At 37.5% G+C, this 25220-nt stretch overlaps 1 protein-coding gene across 1 annotated transcript in view; it reads left to right on the plus strand.

The window, feature by feature from the left end:
* Nucleotides 1–25220, plus strand: part of WDPCP (WD repeat containing planar cell polarity effector) — a 284886-nt gene that overhangs the window by 191890 nt on the left and 67776 nt on the right. Inside the window, exon 14 of the mRNA XM_068966787.1 lies at nt 12695–12797. Within this exon, the coding sequence (XP_068822888.1) occupies nt 12695–12797 (103 nt within the window). The remainder of the gene's footprint in view (nt 1–12694; nt 12798–25220) is intronic.

Raw genomic sequence — 25220 nt, forward strand, 5'->3', positions numbered from 1 at the left:
CTAAATTGCAACTCTAAAACTATCTAAAAGTTAAAACAAATGTAGCCAGAAGATAGCTGGTTGAGGGGTAATATAGATACTAGACCTTATTAATAGATGTGTTTTTTCAGCTTATAAAGATTCGTGAACTCACACTTAGAGGCATGGAGTTACAGAAATATACTGTCTACTGCATCTTACTAAAAACTACATTCAGATATATAAATAGTGAGAAGGCCCACAGAAATATTAAGAAGTGAAAATCATGGTACAGATACAATATCACCTCAAGACCTGTTAAGCCTTATTACCTTCTTGAAATTAATGACCCAGATTTCCAATAGGAATTAAATAATTAATAGAAATCACAGAAATAAGGAGGAGTGAGAGGCAGAGAACATGTTCCAGAAATAATTCGTGGACCAGAGATCTCATTGTCAACACTTACATCACTGTTAAACATGAAGAACTAACATTAGTAACTCACCAAAAAAGGGGATATTTTTTATGGGTAACTTTCTTTGATTCGTATGCTAATGATTTTATATAGTCTTAATGTTAACTAGAATAAGTCTTAGATATTCTTGACCATTTACTTTCACAAGTGAATTTTAAGATCAACTTGTCAAGTTCCATGAAAAATCTTATGGGGATTTTGATTGGAATTCTACTAAACTTTACAGGTTATTTTGGGTCAGAATTGATATATTTATAATCTATAGTCTTTTCAGCCATAAGCAGGTATATAGTCTATCTTTATTTTAAACAGATGTTCATTTATGTCACTTACTAATGGATGGTAGTTTCTTCTTAAGTGCAGTGTATATGTTTTGCTTATTTTCAGTGAATACTCATATAAAAATTTCGCCAGAGATGAAAAGATAGGGAAAAGAGGCCACTTTAACTTATTCTGTATGGCTACTATAACCTTGATATAAGCTGAGGCTTGTTAGCAGTCAAGTGTAAGTAAGGTGATAGAATTTCTAAGACTATAGATGCACTTATATAATACTATATAGCAACCATACTTCAAATTTTAAAAAGTTGCCAAAATAATAAATAATATACTAGCAAATTGAACATGGCAATATATTTTTAAATTACTGCTAATTTCTTTATTGAATATAAAGATCTATTATGAAAGCATCATGGCATTCTTGGATTATAAAAAGAAAAACAACATGATTTTTTTCCATTGATGTACATATAAGTTGTTTCTGATTTTTTATTGTTTTAAGTATTGCTGTCAGTTTAAAATCTCTATTCATATCCTGAGCCAATTTAACAAAATTAAATTTTATCAATTAGACCTAGAAAAGACATTATTTATAAAGGACAACTCTCCCATACAAAGGCTGCCAATAGTTACATTACTTGAAATACCAAACTGACATATTCTACACTAAGCCTTTGCTTTCCTAAAAATATGATCAAACTCCTAAATTACCAAATGGTGTTCAATGAAAAGAAAAATCTCTGAAAAAATATTAAATATGTACTTTAGGTGTATAATAATTTCCATCTTATTCTAGTTGAAAAGATTCCCTGAGTATATTGTTTCTGACTTAAAGTGACAAGATTTCTATTGGAGCTTAGTAAGTCAGTCAATCAGTAGATTGTAAATGCTGTCCCTTCATCCATAAGATATTTGAAGTAGCTAATACTTTTCAGTATTAAGACAATACCAAAGCAGCTATGTGCTGCTGCTGCTGCTAAGTCACTTCAGTCGTGTCCGACTCGGTGCGACCCCATAGACGGCAGCCTACTAGGTTCCGCTATCCCTGGGTTTCTCCAGGCAAGAACACTGGACTGGGTTGCCATTTCCTTCTCCAATGCATGAAAGTGAAAAGTGAAAGTGAAGTCGCTCAGTTGTGTCCGACTCTTCCTGACTCCATGAACTGCAGCCTACCAGGCTCCTCTGTCCATGGGATTTTCCAAGCAAGAACACTGGAATGGGTTGCCATTGCCTTCTCCAAAGCAGCTATGTAACCCTCATCAAATATCTAACAGCCTTTGCAACAAATGATAGATATTTGAGCAGGCTGAGAAAATAACACTTCTGTACTCAGTAAGAATTCAGTAATAACTAGAACTAGATAATATATGGTACCTTTGATAACTCACTGTGGTTGTTCAGTCACTCAGTCATACCAACTCTGTGACCCCATGGACTGCAGCAAACCAGCCTTCCCTTTCCTTCACTATCTCCCAGAGATTGCTCAAACTCATGTCCATTGAGTCAGTGATGCCATCCAAGCATCTCATCCTCTGTCATCCCTTCTCCTCCTGCCTTCAATCATTCCCTGCATCAGGGTCTTTCCCTTGAGTTGACTCTTCGCATCAGGTGGCCAAAATATTGGAACTTCAGCTTCAGAATCAGTCCTTCTACTGAAAAAACCATAGCTTTGACTATGCTTTGTCAGCAAAGCAATGTCTCTGCTTTTTAATACGCTGTCTAGGTTTATCATTGCTTTTCTTTCAGGGAGCAAGCATCTTAAATTTCATGGCTGCAGTCACCATCTGCAGTGATTATGGAGCCCAAGAAAATAGTCTGTCACTGCTTCCATTGTTTCCCCATCTATTTGCCATGAGGTGATGGGACCAGATGGCATGATATTTGTTTTTTCAATGTTGAATTTTAAGCTAGCTTTTTCACTCTTCTCTTTCACGTTCATCAATAGGCTCCTTAGTTCTTCTTGGCTTTCTTCCATAATGGGGGTGTCATCTGCATATGTGAGGTTATTGATATTTCTCCCAGCAGTCTTGATTCCAGCTTGTGCTTCATCCAGCCTGGCATTTCCCATGATGTACTCTGCATATAAGTTAAATAAGCAGGGTGACAATATACAGCCTTGACGTACTCCTTTTACTATTGGTGCCAGTCTGTTGTTCCATGTCCTGTTCTAACTGTTGCTTCTAGACCTGTATCCAGGTTTCTCAAGAGGCAGGTCAAGTAGTCTGGTATTCCCATCTCTTGAAGAATTTTCCACAGTTTGTTGTGATCCACACAGTCAAAGTGTAGTCAATAAAGCAGAAGTGGATGTTTTTCTGAAATTCTCTTGCATTTTCTAAGATCCAACAGATGTTGGCAATTTGATCTCTGGTTCCTCTGCCTTTTCTAAATCCAACCTGAACATCTGGAAGTTCTCAGTTCACATACTGCTGAAGCCTGACTTGGAGAATTCTGAGCATTACTTTGCTAGCATGTGAAATGAGTGCAATTATTTGGTAGTTTGAACATTCTTGGGCATTGCCCTTCCTGGGGACTGGAATGAAAACTGATCTTTTCTGGTCCTGTGGCCAATGCTGAGTTTTCCAAATTTGCTGGCATATTGAGTGCAGCACTTTCACAGCATCATCTTTTAGAATTTGAAATAGCTCTACTGGAATTCCATCCCCTCCACTAGCTTTGTTCATAGTATGCTTCCTAAGGCCCACTTGGCTTTGCACTCCAAGATGTCTAGCTCTAGGTGAGTGATCACACCGTTGTGGTTATCTGAGTCATTAAGACCTTTTGTGTACACTTCTTCTGTTTATTCTTGCCATCTCTTCCTAGTATCTTCTGCTTCTGTTAGGTCCATATCATTTCTGTCCTTTATTGTGCCCATCTTTGCATGTTATGTTCCCTTGGTATCATAATTTTCTTGAAAAGATCTCTAGTCTTTCCTATTCTGTTGTTTTCCTTTATTTCTTTGCATTGATCACGTAGGAAGGTTTTCTTATCTCTCCTTGATATTCTTTGGAACTCTGTATTCAAATGGGTTTATCTTTCTTTTCTCCTTTGCCTTTCACTTTTATTTTTTTCTTAGCTATTTGTAAGGCCTCCTCAGACAGCCTGTTTTGCATTTTTACATTTCTTTTTCTTGGAGATGGTTTTGATCACTGCCTCCTATACAATGTCACGAACCTCCATCCATAGTTCTTTAAGCAATCTATCAGATTTAATCCCTTGAATCTATTTGTCGCTTCCACTGTAAGGGATTTGATTTAGGTCATACATGAATGGCCTAGTGGTTTTCTCTACTTTCTTCAATTTAAGTCTGATTTGGCAATAAGGAGTTCATGATCTGAGCTACAGACAGCTCCCAGTCTAGTTTTTGCTGACTGTATAGAGCTTCTCCATCTTTGACTGCAAAGAATATAATAAGTCTGATTTTGGTATTGACCATCTGGTGATATCCATGTGTATGGTCGTCTCTCATGTTGGAAGGTGTCTCTATGACCAGTGCCTTCTCTTGGCAAAACTGTTAGCCTTTGCCCTGCTTCATTTTGTACTCCTAGGCCAAACTTACCTGTTACTCCAGGTATCTCTTGACTTCTTACTTTAGCATTCTAGTCCCTATGATGAAGAAAGAACATCTTTTTTGGTGTTAGTTCTAGAAAGCCTTGTTGGTCTTCATAGAACCATTCAACTTCAGCTTTTTTGGCATTAGTGGTTGGGGCATAGACTTGGATTACTGTGATGTTGAATCGTTTGCCTTGGAAATGAACAGAGATCATTCTGCCATTTTTGAGATTGTACCCAAGTACTGCATTTTGGACTCTTGATGACTATGAAAGCTACTCCATTTCTTTTAAGAGATTCTTGCCCACAGTAGTAGATATAATTGTCATCTGAATTAAATTTGCCCATTCCAGTCCATTTTAGTTCACTGTTGCTAAGATGTTGATGTTCACTCTTGCCATCTCCTGTTGACCACTTTCAGTTTACCTTGTCATGGACCTAATGTTCCAGGTTCCTATGCAGTATTTTTCTTTACAGCATTGGACTTTACTTTCACCACCAGACACATGCACACCTGGGTGTTGTTTCCACTTTGGCTCAATCAGCCTCTTCATACCTTCTGGAGCTATTTCTCTGCTCTTCTCCAGTGGCATATTGGGCACCTACTGATCTGGGGAATTTGCCCCTCAAAAACAGTATAATGTTATATATTATATGCAAAAAAGGTCGATGTAATATTTTTGGTAAATAAATGTAGAATTCCTTTGTAAGAAAAAATAAGTATTGCTGTCAGCACCAATCTGTTTTAATTTTATTTTTAATTGGAGGATAATTTGATTTTTGGCTTGATAGCTATCTTTTCTTTTGACTCTCACCAATCTTGGACATAAGATTGATCACATCATTTCCTTAGGAAGAGTTTCCAAAAGTATATATATGCTAATTTTAAATTCTGATATATTAATTAAATATGGAATCATCAAACTTTTTCTATAAAGAACCAAATAGCAAATAGTATAGGTTTATGGGTCATGAAGCAAAATTGACGTTATTATATAGGTACTTGAGAAAACAAATATCCATAGATCTTTATTGATAAAACAAAATTTTAAATGTAATAATTGAGTATGATAGAAAGCAAATTTCCATAAATTTTTTTATAAAGTTAAAAATCTTATAATTGAGTACAGTTTTCATAATGAAGTTCTACACATGTAAATAATGGAGTTCTTTTGGGGGAATAAGAGTTGAAAGGTGCTATTCCTTATCAACAAAATCCATTGTAAATATTCATCTGTGGATACTGATCTATGGTGAAATTTATTTTCATTTTGCAAATTTCTTTCCTCATAGACAACTACTGCCAAATATTGATATATATGATATGAGTGTATGTATGGTTAATTGCACATATTCACTGACCAGAAGGCATTTTTAGAACTCTGTTAGCTAAAGACTAGACTAGACTGCCTTTTAAGTCTAAATTTGGCAATAAAGGAGTTCATGATCTGAGCCACAGTCAGCTCCTGGTCTTGTTTTGCTGACTGTATAGAGATTCTCCATCTTTGACTGCAAAGAATATAATCAATCTGATTTCATTGTTGACCATCTGGTGCTGTCCATGTGTAGAGTCTTCTCTTGTGTTGTTGGAAGAGGGTGTTTGCCATGACCAGTGCATTCTCTTGGCAAAACTCTATTATCCTTTGCCCTGCTTCATCCCATACTCCAAGGGCAAATTTGCCTGTTAGCCAGGTGTTTCTTGACTTCCTACTTTTGCATTCCAGTCCCCTATAGTGAAAAGGACATCATTTTGGGGTGTTAGTTCTAAAAGGTCTTATAGGTCTTCATAGAACCGTTCAACTTCAGCTTCTTCAGTGTTACTGGTCAGGGCATAGGCTTGGATTACCGTGATATTAAGTGGTTTGCCTTGGAAACGAACAGAGATCATTCTGTCGTTTTTGAGACTGCATCCAAGTACTGCATTTTGGACTCTTGTTGACCATGATGGCTACTCCATTTCTCCTAAGGGATTCCTGCCCACAGTAGTAGATACAATGGTCATCTGAGTTAAAGTTACCCATTCCAGTCCATTTTTGTTTGCTGATTCCTAGAATGTCGATGTTCACCCTTGCCATCTCTTGTTTGACCACTTCCAATTTGCCTTGATTCAAGGACCTAACATTCCAGGTTCCTATGCAATATTGCTCTTTACAGGCTCGGACCTTGCTTCTATCACCAGTCATATCCACAACTGGGTACTGTTTTTGCTTTGGCTCCATCCCTTCATTCTTTCTTGAGTTATTTCTCCATTGATCTCCAGTAGAATATTGGGCACTTACTGACCTGGGGAGTTCCTCTTTCAGTATCCTATCATTTTGCCTTTTCATACTGTTCATGGGATTCTCAAGGCAAGAATACTGAAGTAATTTGCCATTCCATTCTCCAGTGGACCACATTCTGTCAGACCTCTCCACCATGACCTGCCCATCTTGGGTGGCCCCACACGGCATGGCTTAGTTTCATTGAGTTAGACAAGGCTGTGGTCTGTGTGATCAGATTGGCTTCTTTTCTCTGATTATGGTTTCAGTGTGTCTGCCCTCTGATGCCCTCTCGCAACACCTACCATCTTACTTGAGTTTCTCTTACCTTGGACATGGGATGTCTCTTCACAGCTGCTCCAGCAAAGCGCAGCCACTGCTCCTTACCTTGGACAAGGGGTATCTCCTCATGGCCGCCCCTCCTGACCTTGAACGTGGAGTAGCTCCTCTTGGCCCTCCTGCGCCAACGCAGCCACAGCTCCATGGGTGTGGGGTTGCTCTTCTTGGCTGCCACCCCTGACTTCAGGTGTGGGGTAGCTCCTCTCAGCCACTGCCCCTGACCTCAGGCTAGATAGCATATTAAAAAGCAGAGACATTACTTTGCCAACAGAGGTCCGTCTGGTCAAGGCTATGGTTTTTCCAGTGGTCATGTATGGATGTGAGAATTGGACTGTGAAGAAAGCTGAGCACTGAAGAATTGATGCTTTTGAACTGTGGTGTTGGAGAAGACTCTTGAGAGTCCCTTGGACAGCAAGGAGATCCAACCAGTCCATTCTAAGGGAGATCAGTCCTGGGTGTTCTTTGGAAGGACTGATGCTAAAGCTGAAACTCCAGTAAAGACCCTGATGCTGGGAGGGATTGGGGGCAGGAGGAGAAGGGGATGACAGAGGATGAGATGGCTGGATGGCATCACCGACTCGATGAACATGAGTTTGAGTAAACTCCGGGAGTTGGTGATAGACAGGGAGGCCTGGCATGCTGCGATTCATGGCATTGCAAAGTTGGACATGACTGAGCAAGTGAACTGAATTGAGACTGCCTTTTAATATGTTAGTACATTGTAAATTAATCACTTCCCTTAATTGAACCATTAGATAGAGTTTGAACTATGTACATTTCCTTGGCACTTGTATCAAGGTTGAAAAATGCCATGGACTGAAATATATTGCTGGGACTTTGTGTAAGAATGGAGATCTCACTTTTAGTTTTTGACGGTTTTAACTTTTAATTTTTACAGAAGGTGTGTAACACAGCCTGGTATTACTTGCAAGTCAAAACAATGTTAGTTTTCACTGAAAAACTTTATCACAATGTATGTTTCACAACAAGTACTATTTGGCTTGTAGTTTTAAACTGAAACATTTTCAAGTCTGCAAGGTGAGCTAATTCCAGAGCCATACAGACTTGAGTGGTTTAACACAGTTCTTTCAGCCATTTAAAAATGTAAACATTGGTCTTTTTTAAAATTGAAGTACAGTTGCTGTCTATATATATATAGTATAGTATAGCACATTCTTTTAGAATCTGTGTACAAAAAGCATATGTGTACAAAGGTGTACTTTTTTTTACTTTACAATATTGTATTGGTTTTGCCATACATCAACATGTTTTAATTATTGCATTCTGTGCTTTACTGTTCTACATCTGTATTTTGCATCTCTCAAGAAAAAGTGGATGTTGGCTCTTCATGTGATTAAACATAATAGAATGGGCACAGGTAAAAGTTGATAATCACTAGTGACTTTGTGCCAGGCACTGTGTAAGCCTTATATGTGTCAAAGTGTTAGTTTCTCAGTCATGTCTGACTCTTTGCAACCCATGGACTAGCCCGCCAAGCTCCTCTCTCCATGGAATTCTCCAGGCAAGAATACTGGAGTTGATAGCCATTCTCTTCTCCAGGGGATCTTCCCAACCTAAGGATGGAACCTATGTCTCCTGCATTGTAGGTAGATTCTTTACCATCTAAGCTACCAGCAAAGCCCCTTACATAATTCTCATAACTCTCCTAAAATACTATGACCTCCTTTATGAATGAGGCAGATGCCTGAAGAAATTCAGCAAGCTGTTGAAGCTCACCTAACTAGTGACAGCAGAGCCAGGCTTAAACCCAGGCCATTGGACTCCAGAGCCCCCTGTCATGTCTATCATTCCTGAACTTTACAGGACTAGTAGGTGGTGGGTTGTTGAGTTAGCTAAATGTAACCTTTAGAAAAACTGTGTAAATTGATTTTACAACAAATGGGGAACTTTAAAAGAAGGGAAATATATAAATAGATTTTTTTTTGACTGAAATAAAAGGCATTAGGGACTTTGTAAAAATGAAATAAAAACTGAAGTATAGTTGCTGTCTATATAGTATAGTATAGTATACTATAGTATACTATAGTATCATATATATATGTATGCTATATATAGTATATAGTATAGTATATAATATATAGTGTATATAGTAGATACAGTATGTAGTATACAGTATATATATAGTATACAGTATATTATATACTATATACAGTATGTATAGTGTATATACAGTATACACTATATATATACTATATACTACACTATACACCATATAGTATAGTATAGTATATACTGCACTATATAGTGTAGTATACATACTATAGTATATATATACAGTATACTATATATACATATATGCTATATATATGCTATATATATACTATATAGCTATATAGTATAGTATACTATAGTACTATATATATATACACTATATATAGTATATATAGTATAGTGTGGAGTACAGTACTATACTATACTATATACTATATATACTCACACTACATATATACTGTATATATATGATAGTATAGTATATATACTTTATATATATAAATACTTTATATATATATACACTATACTATATATACTAGTCTATATATACTATATATAATATGAAGTGAAGTGAAGTTGCTCAGTCGTGTCTGACTCTTTGCGACCCGTGGACTGTAGCCCACCAAGCTCCTCTGTCCATGGGATTCTCCAGGCAAGAATACTGGAGTGGGTCACCATTTCCTTCTCCAGGGGATCTTCCCAACCCAGGGACTGAACCCAGGTCTCCCGCATTGCATGCAGGCGCTATAACCTCTGAGCCACCAGGGAAGCCCCATATATATATATGATATAGTGATTCACAATTTTTACAGGTTAACTCTATTTATATTTATTATAAAAGATTTGTTATATTCCCTATGTTCTATAATATATCCTTGTAGCCTGATTTATACCTAATAGTTTACACTTCTCAATCCCTTATGCCTATCATGACCTTCTTTCCTCTCCATTGGTAACTAGTTTGTTCTCTGTATTTGTGAGTCTACTCTTTTGTTATATTCACTAATTGTATTTTTTATATTCCACATATAAGTAATATCATCTAGTATTTGTCTTTCTCTGTCTGACTTATTTCATTTAGTATAACAACAAAACAAAACAAAACTACTGAATGGGAAAAATTATTTGCATATAATATGACCAATAAGGGGTTAATATCCAAAATATATAATTAGTCCACACAACTGAACATCCAAAAAGAAACAACCTGATTATAAAATGGGCAGAGGAAGTGAACAGTTTTCCAAAATTTAAGAAAATGCAGACACCCATTGAAAGAGGTACAATCATCAGGGAAATGCAAATCAGAACCACAATTAGATATCATCTCACAGCTGTTGGAAGGGCCACCATCAAAAAACACAAATGACAAATGCTGGCAAGGATGTAGAAAAAAGAGAATCTTCATACACTGTTGGTGGGGATGTAAATTGGGGAAAACAGCATAGAGTTTTCTCATAATAACTAAAATAGAACTACCATTGTTGCTATTCAGTCACTAAGTTGTGTCCAACTCTTTGCGACCCCATGGACTGCAGCATGCCAAGGTTCCTTGTCTTTCATCGTTTCCCAGATTTTGCTCAAACTCGTGTCCATCAAGTCAGTGATGTCATCCAACCATCTCATCCTGTCATCCCCTTCTCCTCCTGCCTTCAGTGTTTCCCAGTGTCAGGGTCTTTTCCAGTGAGTCAGCTCTTCACAGCAGGTGGCCAAAGTACTGAAGTTTCAGCTTCAGCATCAGTCCTTCCAATGAATATCCAGGGTTGATTTCCTTTAGGATTGACTAGTTTGATCTTGCTGTCCAAGGGACTCTCAAGTCTTCTCCAACACCAGTTCAAAAGCATCATTTCTTCATTGCTCAGCCTTCTTTATGGTCCAGCTCTCACATCATACACGACTATTGGCAAAGTCATAGCTTTGACTAGATGGACCTTGTCGGCAAAGTGATGTCTCTGCTTTTTAATATGCTGTCTAAATTTGTCATAGCTTTATGACCCAGCAATTCCATGCCTGAATATACATCTGAGAGAAACAAAAGCACTTATTTGAAAGGATACATTCACCCCAGTGTTAATAGCAACACTATTTACAATTGCCAAGATACAAAAGTAACCTAAGTGTCCATCAACTGATGAATGGATAAAGAAGACTACACACACACACATACACATACACAAATGGAATGCTTCTCACCCCTAAATAAGAATGAGATTTTTGCCATTTGCAGCAACATTAATGGATCTGGAAGGCCTTATGCTAGGTAAACAGCATTGATAACTCAAGGACTGTATAAAAGGCAGGCTATATTTGGCTAGTAAGCCATAGCTTACCAACCCCTGCTATAAAGTCTATATCCCCAGTAAATGTAAACACCTGTTTTCCCCCCAAACTTTGCAACCAATAAGTAACAACTTTAAAAAAAACTTGTGCAGTTTGAAATTACATTTTTAAACTTTTAATATTGGGAAACTAAAATATCTTTTCATGATTATGAAAGTGAAAGTCGCTCAGTCGTGTCCAACTCTTTGCAACCCCATGGACTATAGTCTATGGAATTCTCCAGGCCAGAATACTGGAGTGAGTAGCCTTTCCCTTCTCCATGGGATCTTCCCAACCCAGGGATTGAGCCCAGGTCTCCTGCGTTGCAGGTCGATTCTTTACCAGCTGAACCGCAAGGGAAGCCCAAGAATACTGGAGTGGGCAGCCTATCCCTTCTTCAGCAAATCTTCCCTACCCAGGAATTGAAGGGAATTCCTGGGGTCTCCTGCATTGCAGGCAGATTCTTTACCAACTGAGCTATCAGGAAAGCCCTGATAGCTCATGATTATAGGCCATTTATATTTCATCATTGAAAACTTGTTCATGTTCTTTTTACCATTTAATTGCAAAAAAATTCTCATTCCAGTGATCATTTTGTGTACCAAAGATTTCTAAGTCTTTTTTGTAGCTCTGTCTACTGGTTTAGAATTAGTTTCCACTGTATTCTCTCACACATCAAACATTCCTTCCATATTGAAAGACCTGTTATTGCCTGATAGAACTGTGGTTTTTCAATCTTCTTTACATACATGTGTCAGATACCATTCATTTTCTGTTGGCTTACCTCCATTTTTCCTTCTAGTATAACTCTTATTTATCCTTCAAACCACAGATCAAGGATCAGTTCCTCCTCTTTGGTTCCATACCATTCTTAACTCTACCATAAAACCCATCACACTAAGTTATTAGCTTTTGTTTACAGTCGTCTTTCTCCCTTCTGGACTCAAAGCTTGTTGAGAAATGGTACTGTAATTGACCTCTCTTTCCACAACAGTGCCTGGCACTTAATAGGCACTGATTATCTGTTGACTGAATGAATTCAAGATAATAGTAGTATTAATAATATTAACAAAATAATATGTGCCAAGTGCATAAATATCAGAGACAATTTGTGTAATAATATTCCTTGTTAACTGCTTATCATAATGAACAACTGAATTTTGAAGAAGCTATCTGAGATAGTAAAATTTCATTACAGAAAACAGCAACTAAGATTTTTATTCCCTGAGAAAACTGAGTATATTGAACATTTAACAGCTTGTCTTTTTCCCTAGACTCAAAATAATTTATTTAAATAACTGCCACTAGTTATAGCCAGGATTTGCAATTCAAGAAAATTTGCTTGTACTAGAAAACTGAGAAAATTAAAACATAAAAAAGAATGTTCATCAGCCATGTCTGTTTTGTAATCTGAACAGTAAGTGCCTTTTTTCAAAATCTCCTTTGTAACTTGACTAAGATTCATTTTGGATTAATCTTCTATTTTGCTGTATTTCCAAAGGACATCCATTACCTTGCACTAGATAAAGGAGAACTAGCACTAGCTGAAGTGGCAAGAAGGAGAGCTAGTGATATTGACGCAGAATCAATAACCTCTGGAGTTGGTAAGATTTAATGCTGTTTTTTTAAAGTGCTTTTTGTTTTCCTCAATGCTTATTTGGTATCACTTCTATTTACATTTGTAGGGCATGGTTGGTTAATTTGAATTACTTTTTCTGTGAATACAGTGTCTTTAAAAAAAGAATTAAGCTTAGGTAAATAGTACAATATGGATGTTTAAGTTGAAACTGTGTTCATCTATAGGTGACTCTTAAGGTAACTGAAAAGAAATTTCACTGGCTGCACACAGCAAAGGATATAGACTGCAGATTCAGTTTAAAAAAGTTACCAAACAACAAATAGCAACAACAAACCTTAGAGAAAATTTATTTCCAGAGTTACTACATTATATTTAATTATATTAAGTTATATATTTATTGAATATTTAATTTTTTTTAATTTTAATTTTTACTTTATTTTACTTTACAATACTGTATTGGTTTTGCCATACATTGACATGAATGCACCACGAGTGTACACGAGTTCCCAAAAATGAATCCCCCCCACCTTCCACCCCGTATCATCTCTCTGGATCTTCCCCGTGCACCAGCCCCAAGCATCCCGTATCCTGTATCGAACATAGACTGGTGATTCGTTTCTTACACAATAGTATACATGTTTCAGTGCCATTCTCCCAAATCATCCCACCCTCGCCCTCTCCCTCAGAGTCCAAAAGTCCACTCTACACATCTGTGTCTCTTTTGCTGTCTCACATACAGGGTCATCATTACCATCTTTCTAAATTCCATATATGTGTGTTAGTATACTGTATTGGTGTTTTTCTTTCTGAGTTACTTCACTCTGTATAATCGGCTCCAGTTTCATCCATCTCATTAGAACTGATTCAAATGTATTCTTTTTCGTGGCTGAGTAATACGCCATCGTGTGTATGTACCACAGCTTTCTTATCCATTCATCTGCTGATGGACATCTAGGTTGTTTTCATGTCGTGGCTATTACAAACAGTGCTGTGATGAACATTGAGGTACACATGTCTCTTTCAATTCTGGTTTCCTCGGTGTGTATGCCCAGCACTGGGATTGCTGAGTCATAAGGGAGTTTTATTTGCAATTTTTTAAGGAATCTCCACACTGTTCTCCATAGTGGCTGTAATGGTTTGCATTCCCACCAACAGTGTAAGAGGGTTCCCTTCTCTCCACACCCTCTCCAGCATTTATTGCTTGCAGACTTTTGTTTTGGTTTTTTTTTATTTTTTATTTTTACTTTATTTTACTTTACAATACTGTATTGGTTTTGCCAAACATTGACATGAATCCACCACGGGTGTACATGAGTTCCGAAACATGAACCCCCCTCCCACCTCCCACCCCATATCATCTCTCTGGATCATCCCCATGCACCAGCCCCAAGCATCCTGCATCGAACAGACTGGTGATTTGTTTCTTACACGATAGTATACATATTTCAATGCCATTCTCCCAAATCATCCCACCCTCGCCCTCTCCCTCAGAGTCCAAAAGTCCGCTCTACACATCTGTGTCTCTTTTGTTGTCTCGCATACAGGGTCATCATTACCATCTTTCTAAATTCCATATATATGTGTTGGTATACTATATTGGTGTTTTTCTTTCTGGCTTACTTCACTTTGTATAATTGGCTCCAGTTTCATCCATCTCATCAGAACTGATTCAAAAGTATTCTTTTTAACGGCTGAGTAATACTCCATTGTGTATATGTACCACAGCTTTCTTATCCATTCATCTGCTGATGGACATCTAGGTTGCTTCCATGTCGTGGCTACGATGCTGCGATGAACATTGAGGTACATGTGTCTCTTTCTATTCTGGTTTCCTTGGTGTGTATGCCCAGCAGTGGGATTGCTGGGTCATAAGGGAGTTCTATTTGCAATTTTTTAAGGAATCTCCACACTGTTCTCCACAGTGGCTGTACTAGTTTGCATTCCCACCAACAGTGTAAGAGTGTTCCCTTTTCTCCACACCCTCTCCAGCATTTATTGCTTGCAGACTTTTGGATTGCTGCCATTCTGACTGGTATGAAGTGGCACCTCATTGTGGTCTTGATTTGCATTTCTCTAATAATGAGTGATGTTGAGCATCTTTTCATGCATTTGTTAGCCATCCATATGTCTTCTTTGGAGAAATATCTATTTAGTTCTTTGGCCCATTTTTTGATTGGGTCATTTGTTTTTCTGGAATTGAGCTGCATAAGTTGCTTGTATACTTTTGAGATTAGTTGTTTTTCAGTTGCTTCATTTGCTATTATTTTCTCCCATTCTGAAGGCTGTCTTTTCACCTTGCTTATATTTTCCTTTGTTGAGCAGAAGCTTTTAATTTTAATTAGAGTCCATTTGTTTATTTTTGTTTTTATTTCCAGTATTCTGGGAGGTGGATCATAGAGGATCCTGCTATGATTTATGTCAGAGAGTGTTTTGCCTATATTCTCCTCTAGGAGTTTTATAGTTTCTGGTCTTAACGTTTAGATCTTTAATCCATTTTGAGTTTATTTTTGTGTGTGGTGTTAGAAAGTGATCTAGTTTCATTCTTTTACAAGTGGTTGACCAATTTTCCCAGCACCACTTGTTAAAGAGATTGACTTTTCTCCACTGTATATTCTTGCCTCCTTTGTCAAAGATAAGGTGTCCATATGTGTGTGGATTTATCTCTGGGCTTTCTATTTTGTTCCATTGATCTATATTTCTGTCTTTGTGCCAGTACCATACTGTCTTGATGACTGTGGCTTTGTAGTAGAGCCTGAAGTCAGGCAAGTTGATTCCTCCAATTCCATTCTTCTTTCTCAAGATTGCTTTGGCTATTCAAGGTTTTTTGTATTTCCATACAAATCTTGAAATTATTTGTTCTAGTTCTGTGAAAAATACTGCTGGTAGCTTGATAGGGATTGCATTGAATCTGTAGATTGCTTTGGGTAGTATACTCATTTTCACTATATTGATTCCTCCGATCCATGAACATGGTCTATTTCTCCATCTATTAGTGTCCTCTTTGATTTCTTTCACCAGTGTTTTATAGTTTTCTATATATAGGTCTTTAGTTTCTTTAGGTAGATATATTCCTAAGTATTTTATTCTTTTTGTTGCAATGGTGAATGGAATTGTTTCCTTAATTTCTTTTTCTACTTTCTCATCATTAGTGTATAAGAATGCAAGGAATTTCTGTGTGTTGATTTTATATCCTGCAACTTTACGATATGCATTGATTAGCTCTAGTAATTTTATGGTGGAGTCTTTAGGGTTTTCTATGTAGAGGATCATGTCATCTGCAAACAGTGAGAGTTTTACTTCTTCTTTTACAGTTTGGATTCCTTTTATTTCTTTTTCTGCTCTGATTGCTGTGGCCAAAACTTCCAGAACCCTGTTGAATAGTAGTGGTGAAAGTGGGCACCCTTGTCTTGTTCCTGACTTTAGGGGAAATGCTTTCAATTTTTCACCATTGAGGATGTTTGCTGTGGGTTTGTCATATATAGCTTTTATTATGTTGAGGTATGTTCCTTCTATTCCTGCTTTCTGGAGAGTTTTTACCATAAATGGATGTTGAATCTTAACAGACCCATCACAAGCACAGAAATTGAAACTGTAATCAGAAATCTTCCAGCAAACAAAAGCCCAGGTCCAGATGGCTTCACAGCTGAATTCTATCCAAAAATTTCAAGAAGAGCTAACACCTATCCTACTCAAACTCTTCCAGAAAATTGCAGAGGAAGGTAAACTTCCAAACTCATTCTATGAGGCCACCATTACCCTAATACCAAAACCTGACAAAGATGCCACAAAAAAAGAAAACTACAGGCCAATATCACTGATGAACATAGATGCAAAAATCCTCAACAAAATTCTAGCAATCAGAATCCAACAACACATTAAGAAGATCATACACCATGACCAAGTGGGCTTTATCCCAGGGATGCAAGGATTCTTCAATATCCGCAAATCAATCTATGTAATTCACCACATTAACAAATTGAAAAATAAAAGCCATATGATTATCTCAGATGCAGAGAAGGCCTTTGACAAAATTGAACATCCATTTATTGAATATTTATAATATTTAAATATTATTTAAATGTCTAGTTTTTGAAATTTTGTTTTTTAAATTATTTTATATTGGAGTATAGTTGATTAACAATGTTATGTTAGTTTCATGTGTACAGCAAAAGTGACTCAGTTATACATATACACATATCCATTCTCTTTCAGATATTTTCCCATATAGATTATTATTGAGTTCCCTGAGCTAAACAGTTCAGTTCAGTCACTCAGTCGTGTCCGACTCTTTGCGACCTCATGAATTGCAGCATGCCAGGCCTCCCTGTTCATCAACATCTCCCGGAGTTCACTCAGACTCACGTCCATAGAGTCTGTGATGCCATCCAGCCATCTCATCCTCTGTCGTCCTCTTCTCCTCCTGCCCCCAATCACTCCCAGCATCAGAGTCTTTTCCAGTGAGTCAACTCTTCTCATGAGGTGGCCAAAGTACTGGAGTTCAGCTTTAGCATCATTCCTTCCAGAGAAATCCCAGGGCTGATCTCCTTAAGAATGGACTGGTTGGATCTCCTTGCAGTCCAAGGGACTCTCAAGAGTCTTCTCCAACACCACACTTCAAAAGTATCAGTTCTTCAGCTCTCAGCCTTCTTCACAGTCCAACTCTCACATCCATACATGACCACAGGAAAAACCACAGCCTTGACTAGATAGACCTTAGTTGGCAAAATAATGTCTCTGCTTTTGAATATACTATCTAGGTTGGTCATAACTTTTCTTCCAAGGAGTAAGCTATACAGTAGGTCCTTGTTATTTATATATTTTATATATTGTAGTGTGTAATATTAATCCCAAATGCACGATATTTCTGTTTATCAACTTTGTATCCTGAAACTTACCCACTTATAACCTCTAGTAGTTTTCTGGTAACACATTTAGGATTTTCAGTGTATAGTATCATGTCATCTGCAAAGAAGGGCAGTCTTACTTCTTTACCAATTTGAATTACTTTTCTTTTTTTTCTGATTGCATGGTTAGGATCTACAAAAGTATGCTGAATAAAAGTAATGAGAATGAACATCTTTTTCTTGATCTTGATCTTAGATGAAATGCTTTCAGCTTTTCAGTGTTGAGAATTTTAGCTGTGAGTTTGTCATATATGGCCTTTATTGTTGAGGCAGATTCCTTCTATGCCCACTTTCCATAGAGTTTTTATCATAAATGAGTGTTGGATTTTTTCAAAAGCTTTTTTCTGCAGCTATTGAGATGATCATAAGGTTTTTATTCTTCATTTCTTAATGTGGTGTATCACACTGATTGATTTGCAGATATTGAAGAATCCTAGTATCCCTGGAATAAACCCCAGTTGATCATGGTGTATGATCCTTTTGTTGGATTTGGTTTGCTCGTATCTTGTTGATGACTTTTGCGTTCATCAGTGATACTTGTCTGAAATTTTCTTTTTGGGTGTGGTATCTCTCTGGTTTTGTTATCAGTGTAATGGTGGCCTAGAATGAGTTTGAGAGTGTTCTATCTGCAATTTTTGGGATGATTTTCTAAAGGATAGGTGTTAACTCTTCTCTGAATATTTGATTGAATTAATCTGGTCCTGGAATTTTTGTTAGCAGGTTTTTTAAAAAAAATCACATTTTCAGTTTCAGTACTTGTAATTGGTCTGTTCAAATTTTCTATTTCTTCATGGTTCAATCTTGGAAGGTTAACCATTCTAAGAATGTGTCCATTTCTTCTAGGCTGTCCGTTTTGTTGGAATATAATTGCTTAGTCTCTTATGGTCCTTTGCATTTCTGGAATGTCAGTTGTACCTTCTTTTTCCTTTCTAATTGTATTGATTTGAGCCATCTCCTTTTGTTTTTCTTGAGTCTTGCTAGAGGTTTATCAATTTTATTTATACTTTCAGAGAAACTAGCTTTTAGTTTCATTGATCTTTTCTATTGTTCTGTTCTCTATTGCCTTTACTTCTGTTTCAATCTTTATGGTTTCTTTTCTTCTAGTAACTCTGGGTTTTGTTTGTTCTTTCTCTAGTTGCTTTAGGTATAAGATTAGGTCCTTTATTTCGGATTTTTCTTCTTTCCTGATGTAGCATTTTTATTGCTCTGAACTTGCCTCTTAGAGGTGCTTTTGCTGTGTCCCATAGGTATATCAATTATGTCTACCTGGTCTGTCATTTAAAGCCTGTGTTTACTTATTGTCTGCCTAGAAGAGCTTTCCATTGATGTAAGTGGGTGTTAACATCCCCCACTATTGCGTTACTGTTCATTCCCCCTTTTATAGCTGTTAGCATTTCCGTATGTGCTGAGGTGCTCCAGGAGCTTCCCTGGTGGCTCAGTGATAAAGAATGCACCTGCCAATGCTGGAGGTGCAGGTTCAATCCCTGGATCAGGAAGATGCCCTGGAGGAAGAAATGGCACCTTTTGGTATTGTTGCCTGGAGAATCCCATGGACAGAGGAGCCTGGAAGAATACAGTCAGTCCATAGAGTCTCAAAGAGTCGGACATGAGAGAGCTCAGTCCAGGCTCCTCTGTCCGTGGGATTTCCCAGGCAACAATACTGGAGTAGGTTGCCATTTCCGCATCTCGCAAATCTTCCCAATCCAGAGACTGAATCCACGTCTTCTGTATCTCCTGCATTGCAGGCAGATTCTTAACTGACTGAGTCATCAGGGAAGCCTGATGTTAGGTACATGTATATTTACAATTTTTATATTTTCTTCTTGAATTGATCTCTTGATCATTATGTAGTTTTCCCTTATCTCTCATAACAGTCTTTATTTTAAAGCTTATTTGTCTGATATGAGTATTGCTATCCATGATTTCTTTTAATCCCCACTTTCTACCTGTGTATGTCCCTAGATCTGAAGTAGGTCTCTTGTAGATACATGTATATGAGGGTTGGTTAGTTTTTTTTTTTTTAGTATCCATTCAGCCAGTCTGTGTCTTTTGGTTGGAGCATTTAATCCATTTACATTTAAGGTAGTTGTCATATGTATGTTCTTATTGTCATTTTTTGTTTGGATTTGTTCTTTCCTCTTGGGATTTGATGACTATCTTTAGTGTTGTGTTGGACTGCTTTTTCTTGTGTCTGTATATGTTGTAAAATTTTATCTCTTGTGGAATTTTGGAGTGTGGTTCCCATGAGGTTTTAATATAGCAGTCTATATATATGTATAAAGATTGCTTTAAGTTGCATTTTAATTTCAAATGCATTTCCAGTATTCTACATTTGTACTTTCCTCGTGACTGCCTATGTGTCATGTGTGTCTGTGGATGCTTTCTTATCTTTACTGTATATTTGCTTTTATCTCTGAGCTTTTCCATTCATAATTTTTTCTTGTTTCTAAGTGTGACCTTTTCTTTTCCACCTAGAGAAGTTCCTTTAGCATTTATTGTAAGGCCGGTTTGGTGTTGGTGCTGAATTCTCTTAGCTTTTCCTTATCTATAAATATAGACCCTTTTATTTCTCCATCAAATCTGAACAAGAACCTTGCTTGGTAGGGTATTCTTAAAAGGGGTAAATTTTCCCCTTTTATCACTTTATATATGCCTCTCTCTTCTGGCCTGCAGTTTCTGCTGAAAAATTATCTGATATCTTCAAGGGTATTATTGTGTATGTTATTTGTTGCTTTTATTTCATTGCATTTAATATATATTCTGATTGTCTTTTCCTTGTTTAATTAATGTCTTGGCCTTTGTTTAATTAATATCCTCCTTGGGTTATCCAGCCTGAGATTCTCTGCACTTCCTGGACTGGAGTGAGTGTTTCCTTTCCCATGTTAGGGAAGTTTTTGGCTATAACTGTCAAATATTTCCTCAGGTCCTCTCTCTCTTCCATTTCTGGAAACCTTATAATGCCAGTGTTGATGCATTTAATATTATCCTGTAAGTCTCTGAGACTGTCCTCATTTCTTTTCATTCCTTTTTCTTTACTGTGTTCTGCAGCAGTGATTTCCACCACTCTATCTTCCAGCTCACTTATTTGTGCTTCTGCCTCATTTATTCTGCTGTTGAGTCCCTCTTAATTTTTCCTTTCAGTTACTATATAGTGTTCATTTCTAAGTCTTCCAGCTCTTCATTAAACCTATCTTGTATCTTCTTGGTTTGTGCTTCCATTCTTTTTCCAAATTTTATAGCATGTTTACTTTCATTACTCAGTTCTTTTTCAGGTAGATTGCCTATTAGTTGTTCTAGATTTTTATCTTATTCTTTGCTGGACCATACATCTCTACCATCTAATTTTGTCTGACTTTCTGTGTTTATGATTTCCTTTCCACACGGTCATAATTCCTATTGCTTCTCATGTCTGCTGCCTGGTGGTTGAGGTTGGTCCAGGAGCTTGTGCAGGCTTCCTATTAGGAAGGACTAGTGGCTGCTCACTGGTGGGTTGAGCTGGATCTTCTCCCTCTGGTGGTCATGTCAAGTGGTGTGTTTATAGGTGGCTGTGAGCTCACTACAACTTTAGGCAACCCATCTGCTGATGGGTGGGGCTCTGTCCCACCCTGTTGGTTGTTTGGCCTGAGGCATCCCATCACTGGAGCTTGCACGCTGTTGGTTGTAGCCAGGTTTTGGTGCCAAAATGGCGACTTTATGCCAATCAGTATTCCCTGAGGCCTCTGCCACCAGTGTTCTTGCCCCCACAGTGAGCCATAGCTGATCCCCGCTTCCCCAGGATACTCGCTAAAACCTGCAGGTAGGTTTAACACTGGCTTCTATGGAGTCACTGGTTTGTGCTGGTTCCCAGTGCACATGAAACCTTGTGTACACCTTTCAAGAGTGAACTCTGTTTCCTGCAGCCCTGTGGCGTTCCTGCACTCAAGCCCCACTGGTCTTCAAAGCCACATGCTCTAGGGGATCCTCACAATGCCAGATCCTGAGGCTGGGGTGCCTGATATGGGGTTCACAACTCTCACTCCCATGGGTGAACCTCTGGAATATATTTTCCAGTTTATGGATCATCTACCTGGTGGATATGGGATTTGACTGAAGTGCTCCTCCTACTTTCTAGTTGTGGCATCTTTGTCTTTATATGTAAAATATCTTTTTTGGTATGTTCCAATCTCTTTTGTCAGTGGTTGTTTACCAGTTGGTTGTGATTTTGGTGTTTTCATGAGGGGTGAGCGTAGGGCAATGGGGGCAGCAATTATCATCTTACTGCAGGTTTCATAGTGGCAGCAGTGGCCTGCACACTCTCGGGACGCTGGTTGGTGACCTCCTACAGGTCTTGTGACAACAAGGGTCTGTGCGCTTCTGGGACATTAGGGGCAGATGCTAGGCCATCAGCGTGGGTGAAGGCTTGGTGCTGAAGCTCAGGCTTCAGCTGTCAAACCTGGGATTAGATTGGCTGTTGCACACATAGGCTGGAGTGTTGCAACTCAGAAAAGGGTGGGTAAACTCAGAAAAGCTGGGACTCACCAGGGAGGCAAGGAGCCATTATTTGGGGGCATGTTAAGAAAGGGATGGGTGCACATGGTGTAGACCTTCAGACAATAAGTTAACTCAGTAAGTATTTGTTGAATGAATGAATACATGAATGCATGAAGAGTTATAATACAAAATTAAAACAGGAAAAGGAGAAAATGAAAAAATAAACAGGTCAGTGATCAGATGGTTTTCCAGGGGGAAGGTCTCTGAAAAATAGAGATTTTGTATATCCTTGTACCAGTCCAGACTATTTTTCTTCAAAAAACTGTTACCTAATAGGACATTCTCTACCTTTTCTTCAAAATTTCCTTAGCTGTTCCTGCACTATTCCTAACCATATGAACTTCACTGAGAATTAGCTTGTCAAGTTTCATGAAAACTTCAAGGTGTTTCAAGTGAAACTGCATTAAGCTAATATTGTCATCCTTATAATGAATGTCCCTGTCATGAATGTGGCACCTATCTCCTTTTGTCAGGCCTTGAACCTTCCTCAGTGATGTTCGTCAATTTCTCATAATTGTCTTACACATCTTTTATTAATATATATTCATATGACATTTTCTGTGATATTGTTTCTTTTTAATTTAATGATTTTCAATTTTAATGAGATACAAATGACTTATTGTGTATATTAAGATGCACGATGCATTTTTGATATTTATATATGGCAATGTGATTACTATCGTGTTGGCTATCACCTCCATCACATCACATAATTACCATTTTGTTTTTGTTGTGAGGAATATTTAAACTCTACTCTTAGTAATTTTTAATAAACCAGTATAGCACTATTAACTATAATCACAATGTTGTACATTAGATCCCCAGAACTTACTCATCTTATAACTGGAAATGTGCACCCTTTGACCAATAGCTCCCCATCCCGCTACCCCTCCCTCCCTAGTAACCATCAGTAATTTTGTTTCTACAAGATGAGCCTAAGATCCACATGTAAGTGATATGGACTTGCTGTGTCTCACTTATAATGCTTTCATGATCCATCCAAGTGGGCACAAATGGCAGGATTTCCTTTTTCTCGTGGTTGAATAATATTCCATTGTGTGTAATTTAAACAAACATACAACCTCTTCTTTACCAGGTAAATATCATTGAGGGACATTTAAGTTGTTTCCATGTCTTAGTTTATGTGAATAACACTGCAATAAGCATGAGGGTACAGATATCTTTTCAGTATTTCTGTAATTGCCTTTGTGTATCCAGATGTGAGATTTCTGGATTGTATGTTAGTTCTATTGTTAATTTGCTAAGTTCCATACTGTTTTTCTCAAACAAACAAATATTTTTGGCTGTACCATGTACATTCTAACCAACAGTGCACAAGTGTTCCTTTTTCTCATGTCATCAACACATTATCTCTGTTCTTTTTGATGACAGCCATTCTAAAAGGTGAGAAATGATAACTCACTGTGGGTTTGATTTCCATATTCCATATTCCCTGGTTAAAACTGGTGTTGAGCACCTTTTCATGAACATGTTGGCCATCTGGATGTTTGGTTCAGAAAAATGTCTCTTCAGGTCTTCTGCCAATATTTTCAGTTGTTTTAAACTGCTTCTTTTGCCACATAGCAGCTTTTAAATTTTGATATAGTCCCACTTATTTTTGTCATTGTCACTTGCTTTTGCTGATGCTTTTAAAAAAAAATTGCCAAGACCAAGGTCATGGAGCATTTCCCTATGTTTCATTCTAAGAACTTTATGGTTTCAGTTCTTTAGTTTTTAATTCATTTTGAGTCAGTTTTTGTGAATGGTGTAAGATATGGGTGCAATTTCACTTTTCTGCATGTATTTATCCAGTTTTCCCACTACCATTTATTGAAGAGACTACCCTGTCCCCACTGAGTGTTAACTTCCTTGTCAAATATTAGTTGATAAATATGTGTGCATTTATTTCTGACTGTCTGTTCTGTTCCATTGCTCTATATGTCTGTTTTTATCCCAGAACTGTGCTGTTTTGATTATTAAGCTTTATAGTATAGTTTGAAACCTGGAAGTGTGTTTTCTCCAGCTTTGTTCTTTATCTGGATTTGTCTGTTCAAGGATTTTTGTGGTTCCACATAAGGATTGTTTTTCCTATTTTGGTAAAAAAATGCTACTGCAATTTTTTATTGGGGTTGCACTGAATCTATAGATAGTGTTGAGTAGTATCATCATTTTAACAGGTTAATTCTTCTAATTCATGAATATGGTCTATTTTCCATTTCTGTCATTTTCAATTTCTTTCAAAGACTTATTGTTTTCAGTGTATAGATCTTTAATTTCTGTGGTTAAATTTATTCTGCTTTTATGCAGTTATAATGAGATTGCTTTCTTAATTTCTCTGTCATTATCAATTACTAGTATTTAGAAACTCAGCCGGTTTTTGTGTACTGATTTTGTATTTTCTAACTTTACTGCATTCTTTTATTAGTTCCAGCAATTTTTGGTGGCATCTTTAGTTTTCTACATCGTTAGTTTTGGACTTCCCTGGTGGCTTAGATGGTAAAGCATCTGCCTACAATGCAGGAGACCCGGGTTCAATCCCTGGGTCAGGACGATCCTCTGGAGAAGGAAATGGCAACCCACTCCAGTATTCTTGCCTGGAAAATCCCAAGAACAGAGGAGCGTGGTAGGCTACAGTCCATGGGGTTGCTAAGAGTCAGATACGACTGAGCCACTTCACTTTCACTTTCTTCTTTTAGTTTTCTACATATGTCATCTGGAAAATAAGACAGTTTTACTTCTTCTTTTCTGAATTAAATGCCTTTTACTTCTTTTTCTTGCCTAATTTCTAAGCTAGGACCTCCAATAAAATATTGAATCAAAGTAGTCACGGTAACATGAGCTTCATTGTCAGTGCCCTAGTGGTAGTATAATGGTGCTACAATGTTAAGTATATAACACTCCAGGCTGCTCCACAAGAGACCACAATGATTTAAGAAAGAGTTTTATTTTCTCATGTAACAGTCTTGGGAGGCGATCAGAACTGGTAGAACAGGCAGGTATCAGATTACTATACT

The sequence above is a fragment of the Capricornis sumatraensis genome, chromosome 1, assembly GCF_032405125.1.
Source record: "Capricornis sumatraensis isolate serow.1 chromosome 1, serow.2, whole genome shotgun sequence".
Lineage (NCBI taxonomy): Eukaryota > Metazoa > Chordata > Mammalia > Artiodactyla > Bovidae > Capricornis > Capricornis sumatraensis.